General features: G+C 43.7%; 1 protein-coding gene across 1 annotated transcript; it reads left to right on the forward strand.

Moving 5' to 3' along the window:
- The first annotated feature begins 50 nt into the window (after positions 1 to 50).
- On the forward strand, positions 51 to 13,720 carry CYGB (cytoglobin). Its single transcript, XM_044673648.1, has 4 exons — positions 51 to 358; positions 9,011 to 9,242; positions 10,079 to 10,242; positions 13,239 to 13,720. The coding sequence occupies exons 1-4, from the start codon at positions 216 to 218 to the stop codon at positions 13,270 to 13,272; spliced, it is 573 nt and encodes a 190-aa protein (XP_044529583.1). The 5' UTR covers positions 51 to 215; the 3' UTR covers positions 13,273 to 13,720.
- The last annotated feature ends 1,232 nt before the right edge of the window (positions 13,721 to 14,952 follow it).

Raw genomic sequence — 14,952 nt, forward strand, 5'->3', positions numbered from 1 at the left:
GAGAGAGAGAGAGAGAGAGAGAGAGAGAGAGAGAGAGAGAGAGAGAGAGAGAGAGAGAGAAGAGAGGGAGGAGAGTGAGAGAGACTGACAGTGACACGGACACTGACACTGACACTGTCCCTGCCACAGTCACAGCGCACGCATCGCGGTTCCCGGGTGGCTGGGGGTCTTGGCTCTTTGCAGCAGTGCAGCCGCTTTCCCAGTCCCTACTGCTCATGGAGAAAGTGCCGAGTGAGATGGAGATTGAGCGGAGGGAGCGGAGCGAGGAGCTGTCCGAGACCGAGAGGAAGGCGGTTCAGGATACGTGGGCCCGGCTATATGCCAACTGCGAGGACGTGGGGGTGGCCATCCTGGTGAGGTGAGTGTCATTCCTGGCCCCGACCGAGCCCCGATACTAGCCCGGCCGCTACCTTTACTCCAACCTAGAGTATCAAGAAAAACCCTTTGGAGGGCAGATCGTAGGGGTCAGCTTCTGTCTGACTCTGATCCTCCCAACGCAGTTAGAGGAAGGGGGTCGTGGCCTCCGGTGGGCTACTAGGTGGGGAGGACTAAGCCCAGGAGATGAACCACAGACTCTAGGGCATAGGGGTTTCCCTTGGGTTGGGGAGCAGCAAGGAAAGGGACAAGAATGATGTGGGGAAGGGGCTAGCTAGGCATCCCACACCTCTCTTTTTTTCAGGACTCTATCCACCCAGACCTTTGCAAGTGAACCTTCATGGCAAAACAGTTTCCCCCCCTCCCCCACCTTTTTACCTTACCCTTTTCCTTCCCTCATTACCACAGTCAGTATTCTAGCAAAGATTTAATAAGTCCTAATTTTGCCCCACCTCGAATGGGGACAAAGGCTATGCTCTCCCCATTTGGAAATGGAAAAACTGAGGATGATGGAGGGAAAGAAACCAAGAAGGACTTTACATCTCCTACCTGGTCAAAAACCACTTGATTGAAGTGAGCAAGGATTAAGAGAACAGTTCAGAGGGCATGTTCAGTTCTGATTCAGGTCTAGTATCCCTGCCTAGTGACCCTGATTTCCTTCCTATACCTTAACATATACCCTGCTCCAAAGTCTTTTCTCTCTTCTAGTCTCTGAATCTGAGTTCTAACATTCTTATACCAAATGAGCAAAACCAACAGCTGAAAAATATGACCTTTCTGGTGGCACACAGTTCCAGGCAGGTTTTTCAGAGTAAGGAAGGAACGACAGGAGGAAATTCCCTGTCATCCTTCTCCTTTCTGTCCACCTCCTCAAGAAAGAGAGAGCAAAAGAGAGAGAGAAAGCAAAAGTGGGGGGGGGGAGAGAAAGGAAGGGAGGGAGGGAGGAAGGAAGAAAGGTAGGAAGGAAAGAAGGAAGGAAAGAAGGAAGGAAAGAAGGAAGGAAGGAAGGAAGGAAAGAAGGAAGGAAGGAAGGAACTCCACCTCCAAAAGGACCCCACCCTTTGGTCTGGGGTCTATTATCTGGTTACACAACCCACACACTTACCCAAGTATACAGTGTTACTCCCAGACATTCACAGATATAGTATTGCTCTTACATACCTAGGGTCCCCTAGATCCACACATGGGGTGACAGACACCACCACATGCTCAGATCTCAGTCCTTTCACCAACACATACAAGCTGTTCCCTGGTATAGACTCAGCTAAGCAAAGTGCCCTGAATCCAACTTGGATTTCTGGGTAAGAGGGAAAAAGAACTCTCCTGATAAAATTAGAGGAGGCCCCCAGAGGAAGTAAAAACTCTGGAGGGAGCTCTAAGCCCAACCCAGAAACCACAGAGGAACAACTTCAGGCACAGTGGACCTATAGACTTTCACAGAAGCAGATATTCATGGGCATAGACCTACACAAAGAACACAAAGATCGTATACCCAAAACTTTGTTTTGTGCTTGTCCTTGAGCCCACAATTTGGCAACATATGGGTGAAGCTAATGGGAGAGCAAGAGTTTTGGGGATTGATTGGTCATCCCCTTAAGGAGGAGACTAAATCACCCCAGAGGGAGAGAGCAGTGAAGAGGGGGAAAAGAATGAAACCCAATCTTGAGGATAGAACCATATCCAGGCATTCCAAGACTCAAAAATCAAACCAACAAACAAATGCGATTCTTTCCTCTCTTCTCTTTAGCTTCCATTCCTTGTACGGTTTTAATCCCCATTCTGGAGTTGACAATAACAGTTCCATAGATAATGAAGATAATAATTAGGCAGCTGGGTAGTACAGTGGCTAGAATCTGGGTCTGGAGTCGGGAACACCTGATTTCAAATATGGTCCCAGATACTTACTAGCCATGTGACCTTGGGCAAGACACTTGACCTCTGTTAACCTCAGTTTCTTCAACTGTAAGATAGGAATAATGATAGCACCCATCTCTTAGAGCTGGTGTAAGGATCAAATGAGAGATACCTTTTTTTCTTTGCATTCTTAGCCCATACTTCTTTATTACTTAAAAAAAAAGTTTGAGACACTATTATTTATAAAAATTCTTAGCACAATGATTGACACTTAGAAGGTACTTAGTAAACATATATTTCCTTCCTTTCTTTTCCTCCTTTCAACAAAAACATATGCTAGATAATTAGACATTGTGAGACATCTAATTCTATTGGCCTTTGTTCAATTGCATGGGTCTCCAGAACTGGTCTGAGCACACGAGACAGTGACCTGTATTGATGTTCAAAGCCCTAGAGTGAGAGTCCTTGGTTCATTAGGGTGTCAGCCACATCCTTGATATAGGACTCTATAGAGGAGAGGGGTCCTTTTGCTTCAAGGAATGGGGGAGGACAGAGGATAAAGGTAAGACATAGCTAATAGTTAACACCTACAAAGTGGCATTTTACATATATTATCTCATTTGAAGCTCATAAGCTGCTTTGTTCAGTAGTTGTTATTATTATCGCTATTTTAAAGTTAGGGAAACTTGAGCCAAGAGAGAAGTGATGTACCTAGGGTTCCATGGCTACTAAACTTCTGAGGCAAGATTTGAAGGTAGGGCATCCTGACTCCAGATCTACCATGCTATCTAGCTGGCTACAAATGTTAGCTATTCCACAGTTTATTTACCCAGTAAAGTTCAAAATTATAGAAAGCTGTGTTAAGGGGAGCCAAGCAGTCCCAGATCCAGGGAGAAACTGGATGAGCTACAAATTTCTTTGACCTAGTCTTCTGTTTCATGACATCATTTCCCCTGTTTCCCAACCAGCTATCCTATTCCTTGGCTTCACAATCTGGAATCCCTTTGTCTGGGTTGGATATGTCAAAAGTTGAATCACTTGGGACTACTAGCTAGAGATAAAATCTATCTGATATCTCTTATAAACCTCTATCTAAGGTTAACCACCAAGCACTCCTATCTTTCTACCTTAAGCATACCCCTAAAAGACTGGGGTCACAAATATAACTCCTTAGAACTCGTGGGAGTTACTGCTCCTAAAATGGAGAAAATTCCGACAAAAGTCCCTTCTTTCCACATTCACCACCCTCTTTCCCAGCCAGTGACTTTTTTTTTTTTTTAAATCCTTACCTTCCATCCTAGAATCAGTACTGTGCATTGGTCCCAAAGTGGTAAAGGCTAGACAATGGAGGTTAAATGACTTGCCTAGAGTCACATAGCTAAGAAGCATCTAAGGCCAGATTTGAACCCAGGACTTCTTATCTCTAGATCTGGCTCTGAATCCACTGGGCCATCTAGCCGCTCCCTCAACGGGTGACTTGAATGGGAGAGGAGCATTAACTCTTCCCTCAACCCTCAGTTTTCATTATAATTTGTTATGGGGTGGAGTAGAGTAGGAGAGAGCATGAGTTTTCCATCCCCACAACTAAGGGGGTTATAGATGAAGAGCTGTACATTGGAACTATCTTTCCCTCAAGTCAGGGTTCTACACACTCTACAGGCAAAACAGTGAGGGAACACCCAGTGCTATTCAGAGGCTCCCCTCTGGGTTGTAACTCTGACACCTTCCCCCTCACATTCAGAGAAACCTATTTTGGGCTCTCTTGGGAGGCCCAGCTGTCTCAGGGAGATGACAGCTCTGCTGGACCTATTTGTGCTAGCTTCTTCTGTTTACAAGGATGAGGGGACAATAGTTGGTGGAGGGACACCTGGAGGGGTACTGAGAACTAGGACAGAGGTGTGCTTGGCTAGGCTAGTCTCCCTTAAGGACAAGTCCCTGAGACACTTATCCAAGGCTCTGGTAGTTATAATCTAGTAATAACAAGAATAACAATAATTGTGATGTATAATAATTATTTTTAAAACAATAAAAACAACTGAGATCCTATCCTTAGCCCAAATGAAGATTCTGCTGATGAATTCAATTCAATTTCATATCTATCTTACTTGTCCTCACTTTTGAGATAGGAACTATTCTCCATTTTTTGTACTTGTTTTTCAGTGAGGTCTGTCTGACTCTTTGTGACATCCTTTGGGATTTTTTGGGTAAAGATACTGAAGTGGTTTATTATTTCTTTCTCCAACTCATTGTTCAGATGAGGAAACTGAGGCAAACTGGTTTAAATTACTTACCCAGGGTCATTCAGCTAGTAAGCTTCTAAGGCTAGATTTGAACTCAGATCTTCCTGACTCTAGTACTAGTGCTATATCGACTGCACCCCCTAAAAATGTAAAAAGAAGTGCTTTGAGGGGCAGCTTGGTGGCTCAGTGGATTGAGAGCCAGGCCTAGAGATGGAAAGTCCTGGTTTCAAATCTGGCCTTAGATACTTCTTATTTGTGTGACTTAATTCCACTTAACCTCATTTAACTCCAGTTGCATAGCCCTTACCACTCTTCTTTCTGCCTTGGAACCAATTCTTCCTGTTGATTCCAAGATGGAAGATAAGGATTTTAAAGGGGTGGAGAAAAGCAATTTGAAAAGAAAATTTTGAACCCATTTGTCCAGAGTTAGCAGCAAAGATGAACTATTCTAAATCCTGTCCCTGCTAAAACCATGCTCCCTCCCAAAACAAAACAAAGCTTGACTCTACCCTGGGGTCCAACTCTTTTGGCCTATTTTCTGCTTTCCTTGGTCCTAACTCATATATGGCACTCTTTCTCTGTTATTTTGTATTATATTGCTTAATACTAAGAATGTATCTTTTTTCTCCAATTAGATGGTAAATTCTTTGAGAAGAGGCTTGGTATTTATTAGCGATATTAATTATTAGTGACATTCATTCAAGTTATTTACTAGAAATTACTTTTTATATATTAGGTATTCATTTCTTGTTTGCACGTTGCTTCCTTTTTCTGTGTCCCTCCTCCACCAACACACAAAACAGGAGATCCCAGATGCAGAATCATCACTACAAAGTAGGCCTACAAGACAAGAAGAGAAAGCTTTGTATGCATTCCCAGTTTTATTTCCTACTAAGGATGAGAGAAGTTGAGATATTATCATTTAACTAAAGGCTAAATTAACAAAATTTGTCTTAATATACTAGCTAGAATTTCTAGAGACTTTATTCTAGACAAACACTTTAATCCCTTACCCTGGTATGGATTGCAACTCATTTATGCCTTCTCCTTCTATTCATGCCATCACATAATTTCCTTTTTTTTAAATTTAAATTTATTTGTTTATTGGTTACATTAAAATACCCATGTAACTCCCTCCTTCCCCTCCTCCCATTAGAGAAGGCATCATTTGTCAAAAAGATATATGCATTTCTAAAACTGTCTTGCTTATTTCTATTTATCAGTTCTTTCTCTAGAGGTAGACATATACAAGTCATTCATCAAACAATATTTCTATTGCCGTATGTAATGTTCTCTTGGTTCTGCTTGTTTCACTCTTCATTACTTCATAGGTCTTTCTACATTGTTGTTTTTTAATTAACCTGTTTGTTATTTCTTATGGAGCAGTAATATTCCATCACAATCATATACCACAACTTGTTCAGCCATTCCCCAATTGATGGGTAGCCCCTCAGTTTCCAGTTCTTCACCACTACAAAGAAAGTTGCCTTTTTCACCTGATCACAATAGGAAATAAATCTAATAGTGATACTGCTGCCAAAAGGTATCCTTTATAACCTGCATCACATAATTTTCAACAGTATTAATTAAGGGTTCATACTAGAGATTCAATAAGCATTTAAGCACCTACTATGTGCCAGGCCCTGTACTAATGCCCTGCAGGTATGCAAAGACAAAAACAAAATGGTCTAGTAGGCCCTCAAAAAATTTTCTATTAAAGGGAGAAAGTAGGAAGGAAGTAACATGTAAACAAAAAAAAAATTTAAACACCAAACATATAAAGAGCTGAAATGACTGGAATGTGTATCATTGGTTTTTATGGGGTTGTTTTGGGTTGTTTTGTTTTTTTTTTTTAAACCCCATACTTTCCATCTTGGAATCAATACTGTGTATTGGTTCCAAGGCAAAAGAGTGGTAAGGGCTGGACAAGGTGGGGTGACATGCCCAGGGTCACAGATCGAGGAAGTATCTAAAGCCAAATTTGAACACAGGACCTCCCATCTCTGAATCTATCAATCCACTGAGCCACCTCGCTGCCCCCCAGAATGTGTACCATTATAAAAAATTATTTGCAATTATCCTATTGGTAGGGCTCTCTCTGCTAGGTACTAGGGATACCAAGAAATAGAAGACACTGGGCTTGCTTTCAAAGAATTTACAGCCTAATTAGGGAGCAAGGACACATTCATGATAAGAAGCAAAACAAGGTAGCAAATGGTAACTATCAAATAAGTGGGACAGATAAATAAATAGTGCAGGCATCCCGGGGAAGAAGATTCTTGTGGGTAGATGCATTTGGAGAAGGCTTCATGGAAGAGGGCATTGAAGGGCAAAACAAGGAGAGAGAAGTGGGCAAGGCATTTTGTGCAAAGGGAAATTCAAAGAGGCAGGCATGTGTTGTATCCAGTTTGAGGAATAATAAATAGACCAATTTGATTTGAGTGGAAGGCTTGGGAAAGAGGGTAATGGGAAAAAATGGATTTAAGAGGGGCAGCTATGCGGCTCAATAGATAGCCAGGTCTGGAGACCAGAGCACCAGGGTTCAAATTTGTCCTCAGCCACTTTCTAGTTGTCTGATCCTGGGAAAGATACTTAACTCTTAATTGCCTAGCCCTCTTGCCTTGGAACTCATACTTAGTATTGAGAGAGAGAGAGAGAGTAATAGTTTATTTTTTCAAAAGAAGGTCATAGGATAAGTAAATGCAAGACTGTAGAAGCCTTTGAGTATCCAGTTAATACATTTGTACACTATTCCATAGGCAGCAATAAAGAACCATTCAAGGTGGTTTGGGTTTTTGGGGGGTTTTTTTTGAGCTGGGTATGGTGCATGGAAGGGAGTATTCCAGGAAAATGAAAAGTTATGGGATGTATTGGGTAGAACTGAGACTGGGCTCAGGAAGATGCCTGCCCATTAGGGAATTTCCAATTTGTGATAATATAATAATATATTGAAGGTAATGAAGATAATAGCTATTGTGGGCTTAATATGGGCTATAAAGAATGAATCAGAAGAAAGGGAAAGGCATTGTGGGGTAGGGACTGTAGAAAACCAAGCTGAAGCAAAGCAGAAAGGCCAGAATAAATATAATAATGGTTAAAGTTAAGCATATATGTCTGGGGAATAATCAACAAATATTTATTACATGCCTATGATCTACAGAACACTTTGCTAGGCACTGGGTTAGATTAAAAAGTTCAGGTAAGGTCCTTGTCCATCATGGAGTTCACAATTTAGTTGCAAGAAGAGAAAGTGCCCTACATAAAGTAGGAAAGATTATAGAGGGCCTCACTGAGGGGTTCCTCTCTCGAAGAATTCAAATCATTTTCCTCTGTGAGATAGTGAGAAGCAGGCCATCAATCAATCAATATTTATTTACTATGTACCAGATACTGTGCTGGATGCTGGGGATGCAAATACCGAAAATGAAAGGATCACTTCTTGCATTCAGTAGGTAGAAATTATTAGAGGAATGTCCTTGGGGGTAGCTAGGTGGCTCAGTGGATTGAGAGCCAGGCCCAATCTGGCCTCAGATACTTTCTAGCTATGTGACCCTGGACAAGTCACTTAACCCCTGTTGCCTAGCCTTTATAGCTCTTCTGCTTCAGAACCAATAGTTAGTATTGATTCAGAGACAGAAGGTAAAGGTTTAAAAAAAAGAAAAAGAAAAGTAATGCCTTTTACTATCCCCTCCCTCTCTCTTTAAGGGTACAGTTAAGGCTACTGAATGTGGTGGAAATTCTGGCTTTGGGGCAAGTGGCATGATTCTTTTTTTTTTTTTTTTTTTGAGATTTTATAAAAAGTTTAATTAATTAATTAAGAATATTTTTCCATCATTACATGAATCATGTTCTTTCCCTCCTGTAACCAATGAGCAGTTTCACTGGGTTTTACATGTGTCATTGATCAAGACCCATTTCCATATTATTAATATTTGTACTAGGGTGATCATTTAGAGTCTACATCCCCAATCATGTCCCCACCAACCCATGTGATCAAGCAAATGTTTTTCTTCTGTGTTTCTACTCCTATAGGTCTTTCTCTGAACATGGATAGCCTTTTTTCTCATAAGTTCCTCGGAACTGTCCTGGATCATTGCATTGCTGCTAGTAGAGAAGTCCATTACATCTGATTGTACCACAGTGTATCAGTCTCTGTGTATAAGGTTCTCCTGGTTCTGCTCCTTTCACTCTGCATCAATTCCTGGAGATCATTGCAGTTCACATGGAATTCCTCCAGTTCATTATTCCTTATAGCACAATAGTATTCCATCACCAACAGATACTATAATTTGTTCAGCCATTTCCCAATCAAAGGGCATCCCCTCATTTTCCAATTTTTTGCCACCACAAAGAGCACTAATATAAATATTTTTGAACAAGCCTTTTTTCTTAATCTCTCTTTGGAGTATAAACCCAGCAGTGGTATGGTTGGATCAAAGGGCAGGCAGTCTTTTAACGAAGTGGCATGATTTTTAAACTCAGCCTACTCTCTCTCTCTTTCTCATTCCCACTGACTATTGTGTCCTTTCTCCTCTCTCCAGGTTCTTTGTGAACTTTCCTTCTGCTAAACAATATTTCAGTCAGTTCCAGCACTTGGAAGAGCCACTGGAAATGGAGCGAAGCCCCCAATTGCGCAAACATGCCTGTCGAATCATGGGTGCCCTCAACACTGTGGTGGAAAATCTGCATGACCCTGACAAGGTGTCTTCTGTGTTGGCACTGGTGGGCAAAGCCCATGCTTTAAAGCACAAGGTGGAGCCTGTCTACTTCAAGGTATGTCCCAACCTTCAGATAGGTACTGGGAAGATAGAGCCTTCCCAAGGCTCCTAGAGTCACCTGGAGCCAATGTGCCCAGGATCTTGCAAATGAGGGCTGCCTAGCAGCTTCTTTACACCCATAGGAAGAATCTCAGGGTGGTGGGAGAGGGTAGTTATCATTACCCTGGTCTTTACCCCTTTTCTGTCCATAGCTAAGCCACTCATTGAGTGGCTGAGAGTCTGTAACTCCTGACCCTTGGATGGAAGGCAGAAGGGCCAGTTCTTCTGAACATTAAAATAGATGAAGCATAACCATGTTAAAAATGAATATTAATAAATGTTTAAAAAAATGAATAAAAAAAAAGTGAAAAAAAAATAGATGAAGCAAGCCAGTTCTGGGTCAGGTAAAGTCCCTTGGAGAAACAAAGTGTACCGGGATTGAAGACCAGGACTTTTTCATCCCATTCCCATGGGTGGCAGACTCACAGTCTTCCCAGAACCATGTGATTAAAGCCTATTCGAGTTAGGAAAGACCATGGAGACCCATCTAATCACTCATTTTTTAGATGGGAGAACTGAGATTCAAAGAGGTCTTGAGCCATAAAACTAATAAATGTTAGGACTCAAATACAGGTCTTCTGGATCCAAGACCATACTTTCCTATATACCACTCTGCTTCTCACACTGCTTTGAGCTTTCCTGAACATTATGTCTGTGTCTTCACCCTGGAGCTGGAAAGGAATTCTTTTGGCTTAGAGATGTATTCAGTGTGGGTTAGAAGAGTCTGCTAGGTACTCCAGGGAATGAGGGGAGACAGTTGTTCACTCTCACCCTTCCCTTCTCAATCCCCAGATCCTCTCTGGAGTCATTCTGGAGGTGGTCGCTGAGGAGTGTGCTAATGACTTCCCATCTGAGGCGCAGAGAGCCTGGTCCAAGTTGCGTAGCATCATCTACAGCCAAGTGACTGCTGCCTACAAGGAAGTGGGCTGGGTGCAGCAGCTCCCCACCACTAACATGTGAGTAGGTGGGCAAGAGTGTGGGCAGAGTGACCACCACAACTCCCTACACACACACACACACACACACACACACACACACACACACACACACACACACACATTCTTTGTCTTCTACTGGCTTGAGGTCTCTTTGGGTTCTAAGTTTCCTCTAGCTGTGGCAGAGAGGCATGGGGAAAGTTAAGAAAATAGTTTCAAGGCAATAGGATTGGGAATTTGGTTGGTTTCCTAGGAGAAAAGGAAGACCTGGGATCATGTTTTTCCCCATTTTTATAATTCTAATTCAATAGCCCTGTTTCCCAGGCTCACCCCCTTATACTGAGGCTCCAGTGAGGAGTATGCGCCCCTCAGAGAGACCTCCAGGCTAGAGACTTCTTTCCCTAAGGAGTATAGAACCTCACTGAGGCTCTGGACAGCCAAAGGATAGAGAGGCCATTTGAATCCCAGCAGGAAGGGAGCCAGTTCAGACCAAGCCAGCAAAGGCTGCTTCCTCCCCAGAATCACATGGGGATGTTTTTTAATTTAGTACTTGTAACTTCTGCTTTGACATGGGCTGAAGCCAGTAAAATCATGTGAAGACCACACAGGCACACAGACCCACACAAGCACACACACGTATGTATTTCCCAACTTACACATAAAAACATCCACATCCACGATTTGTCACCATATCCACCAGGCAGCCCCTCTCTCCAGAGGTTAAAGTCCCTATGGCTAGAGGAGGCAGTTGGTCTACTGTGAAGGTGTCTCTGTAGCAGGATTACCAGGTTCCTTTCCAGAGCTGGCCATAGTGACTCTAGGGGAGAGTGTGGAGAAGGGGAAAGGCAAGGGAGAGGAGGTGGCCAGGGGAGACGATCTGGAGACATGGGTGAGAACGACCTGACCAGCAGAGGCCCTAGCAAGAAAGGCTGATCCTGGGAGCTGAGGGGAGGGGAGAAAGAATGAACAGGAGAAAGTGGAGGCAGGGAGAGAGCTAGCCAGGGGTCAGCCAACAACTCAAGATACACATTTTGGGGAAACATTCCCAGGCGTTTCCCATGGAAAACACAGTTTCTCCTCCCCCTGCTTTCCACCATTGTGGGGAGCCTGCTAGACTCCTGCTCCATGAGTTTCCTCCCTGACATAGCTTCCAGGGAGGTCCCTGGAGTCCAAATTCAGAGTCCAAGCCTTCTGACCCCCATCTCCCAGCCTTCCTGTCTCTGACTGAATGAGAGACTGCAGTGATTTTTTTCTATTCCCTCCCCCTCTTCTTCCTGACACCATTCCTGGAGTGGAATCTGCTGGAACCTGGACTCAGTCGTAGCAGAGTAGATTGCAGATTGCAGATTGCAGATGTGCACATCTGGCCCTTGTCCTTCAGCCTGTTGGGGGTGGGGGGAGGGAATGGGAAAGCAAGAAGGATATTTTTACCTGGTTGGGGAAAAATAGGGACTGCCCTGAGGCAAGAATAGTTGCTATGGCAGGAGGAAGAGGAAGGGATTGAAGGCAATCCCCCCCCTCAAAAAAAGGTCATTTGGAGCAGATTGGAGCTTGCTCTCCGGTTGACTCTCTCCTCATGCAGGATCTCCAGGCAGCAGAGTTTGTTTACAGCTAGGATATGAGACTTCCTGCTTCCAAAGAAAAGGCTTTTACAGGAGCCTGGAGAGAGCTTTTGGACACCACAGCCAGAGCTGGCTAAACAGTCTGTTGTGCAGTACCAGTGAATCAGAAACATATGGAGGACATTTTCCTAACACCCTGTGTCCTCTCCTCCCTTCACCCCAGTCATCCCAAGGGGCTCCTGTTTTGCCAAACTCCAAACAATCTGAGAAATATTTTGGAGAGTAAAAATCCTCCTTCCCCCATCTCCACTTCTGAACAGGAGAGAGAAAGGAAATAGGTGAGAATTGTCCAGAGAGCCTCTCTCCCACAGCTGCTCACCATCCTAACCTCCCCAAGACTCCCTTCTCCCAGCTCAAACCTGCATACATCAGCTTTGTAGACAAGAGGATTTGGGGAAGCTAGAAGCCCCAAACTCTGTTCTTACTCCTCACTCTCCTAAATTAGTTGATCAGGGCTGGAAGGGTCAAGGGATAACTTCTAGTTCATGACCTCATAGACCTAACCTGCCAAACTGCTTAACTCCTGGAGGCTTGGGTGTGTACGTTGACAGGTCAGAACCCCAGACTCCCTCAGAGGCCCAAGTTCAGAGGTCTGATGTTCTTAAAATGTTGGGATGGGGCTTAGGAACCAGCAAACCAAAAATAAGATATTGGAGAGGATACAGAGCATTCTTCCCATTTTCTGTCAAAAAAAGAAGCAATATTAGATAAGATGCCAATCTTTCTTGAGTGTTCTCTATTTATGGTAACCAATCAATCAACCATAAACATTTTTTAGGCACCTACTATGTCCCACTCGACGTGCTAAGCTCTAGAGACACAAAAAGAAGAGGAAGACAGTTCCTGCCCTCAAGGAGCTTACAGTCTAAAAGGGGAAACAGCATGCAAACAATATATATATACAAAACAAACTCTATGCAGGATAGACAGGAAATAATTAACAGAGGGAAGGTGATAGAATTAAGTGAGGTTGGGGAAGGCTTCTTGTAGGAGGTAGAATTGTAGCTGGGATTTAAAAGGAAGCCAGAGAGGTCAATAGTCACAGCAGAGGAAGAAGAGCATTCCAGGCACAAAGGGCAGCCAGAGAGATGCCTAGAGCCAAGAGATGGAATGCCTCATTCCTGGAAAAGCCAATCCATACATTAGGTGTATAAATATGTGGGTGAGAAATGCTATGTACATGCTAAGATGATGTGGGCATGAGACCTATAAGTGTATTGATGTGTATGTGCTCCTGTACACATTTATACATAAAGAAAGAATATATGTGTATATACATTTATATGTAGAAGTAGACCTGAATAAAGGGGCTATGTATATGTGTGTGTATGCCAGGGTCTTCTCCCCTAAGTTTCAAACCTTGCCATCTCTCTCTCTCTCTTTTCTTATCCACAGTCCACAGGCCACGCTGCCTTCTTCTCGGTCATAGTGTCCCACTCCCTCCTTTCCCACTCCCTGGCAGCACCTTGAGCAGAAGGCCAAGCTCCAAAGACCAACTTGTTCCTTCGTACCTGGGTGCTGAGGAAGCTGGAAGAATCAAAATCATCTCCAGAGAGTAAGGCTACCACTCTGGCTACCCTAGAGCTGCTGGGAGGTGGCCCTGGCACTCTGGATGCTGAGTACAGCCCGGGGGCCTACTGGTGAGGGCTATTGAGGGGTGTAGGGGACCTCCCTACAGAACTGGGCCCACTATTTGTAGCTTTTCTATCCACTGTTAGAGAGAGACCAGGCTGAGGGGCTGGCGGACAGGCAGGGCAGGGTTTGTTACTCTCTCCAAGAATAAACCAGCCACTGTTTCTATCTGCCTGACCAGCATGCAGGTCTCCACATAACATATCTATAGTATCATACACGCACATCTACTGCATATCAAAATATATTATATATACAGTATATATATATATACATTATATATATTTATATATAACCTGTACCTGCAGCTGCAGGCCCTTGGGCCCAGGGGCACATACTAAAAGCCTCTGTTTGTTTTTTTTTCTGTCCATCTATGTCCTGAGGGGAGAGGTTCATGACCAGGCTCAGGGGAAGGACAGCTATAAAGAAGGGTTCCATAGATGAGGGGGACCTTGAGTTTGCAAGGAAGAACCTATAGGGCTCATTACCTTTGAGAAAGTGAGATGAACTCAAGCCTGTTTCAAAGATGGAGGAAATGAGGTAAGAAGCAGCCCCATCTTCAGGCTGAAGGGGAAGAAGACAGCTCACCCTGAACCTGATCTCCATCTCCTTTCTTTGTACCTTCATGCAGAAACAAAACTCTCCAAAAAGGGCTTAGCAACTCATTGACTTTCCTTTTGAGTCAAGTTGGGTCAATGATTTTGCTTACGATCAGCACTGAGAGGCTCAGGATGGTGATGAGGCCACCCCATCCAAAATATGGGGCCCCCTGGGTGAGCCTTAGGAATTTAGTTACCCAAGGATTGGAAGGTAGGAAGATGGCATTGGGGAAAGACCCAAAATTTCTACCCCAGCCTACCTCCCATTCCCAACAAAACCAAGCCACAGTGAAAGTGTGTTTGAAGGTTACCTCAAGTGGGCTAATCAGTATAATAACACTATGATAATCACTATAACAGCAACCAAAATATCCTATTCCAATATGAGAGGAGAATATGGGGACATCTGAGATGGATGGGTTTCTTTCCATTAATATTCTTAGAACTTTCCTTTAGATCTGAAGTTCAGCCAAGGAGAAGAGAAGCCTGAGTGACCCTCTCCCTCTCCCCATAAACCCCTTGTGATGAGGTGATCCAATGCCCCTTCCCAGTCTAAGGTTTTACGACTGTCTGTCTTCCTAGTCTCCCTGTAATTCGTATCTCCCACATCATCCCCCAAGGAAACCTTGCTACTGTGGCTGCTATTACCTGTGTCCCAGCCTCCTGTGACCACTCCTGTAACTGCCTGTCCTTTTGTAGGTTTCTGATGTTTGTAACCAGACCCAACTGTATCATTAAACAGAGATGTTCTTGCTGACCCGGTGGTCCTTTTTTCATCAGCCTCTACTGGGCTCTGGCCCTTTCTCTATCAGCTTCACTCCCCACTTCAATCACAGAATATTGCGTCATTCTCACCAGTCCAGACAGTCTTGGGCCAC

The sequence above is a fragment of the Gracilinanus agilis genome, chromosome 4 (genome assembly GCF_016433145.1).
Source record: "Gracilinanus agilis isolate LMUSP501 chromosome 4, AgileGrace, whole genome shotgun sequence".
Classification (NCBI taxonomy): Eukaryota; Metazoa; Chordata; class Mammalia; order Didelphimorphia; family Didelphidae; genus Gracilinanus; species Gracilinanus agilis.

Excerpts from the sequence above, each read along its gene's own strand:
- CYGB (XM_044673648.1), top strand. The coding sequence starts at position 216 with ATGGAGAAAGTGCCGAGTGAGATGGAGATTGAGCGGAGGGAGCGGAGC. Across the intron at positions 9,243-10,078 it reads TGGAGCCTGTCTACTTCAAG|ATCCTCTCTGGAGTCATTCT; the intron begins GTATGTCCCAAC and ends CTCAATCCCCAG. Across the intron at positions 10,243-13,238 it reads CAGCTCCCCACCACTAACAT|TCCACAGGCCACGCTGCCTT; the intron begins GTGAGTAGGTGG and ends TCTTATCCACAG.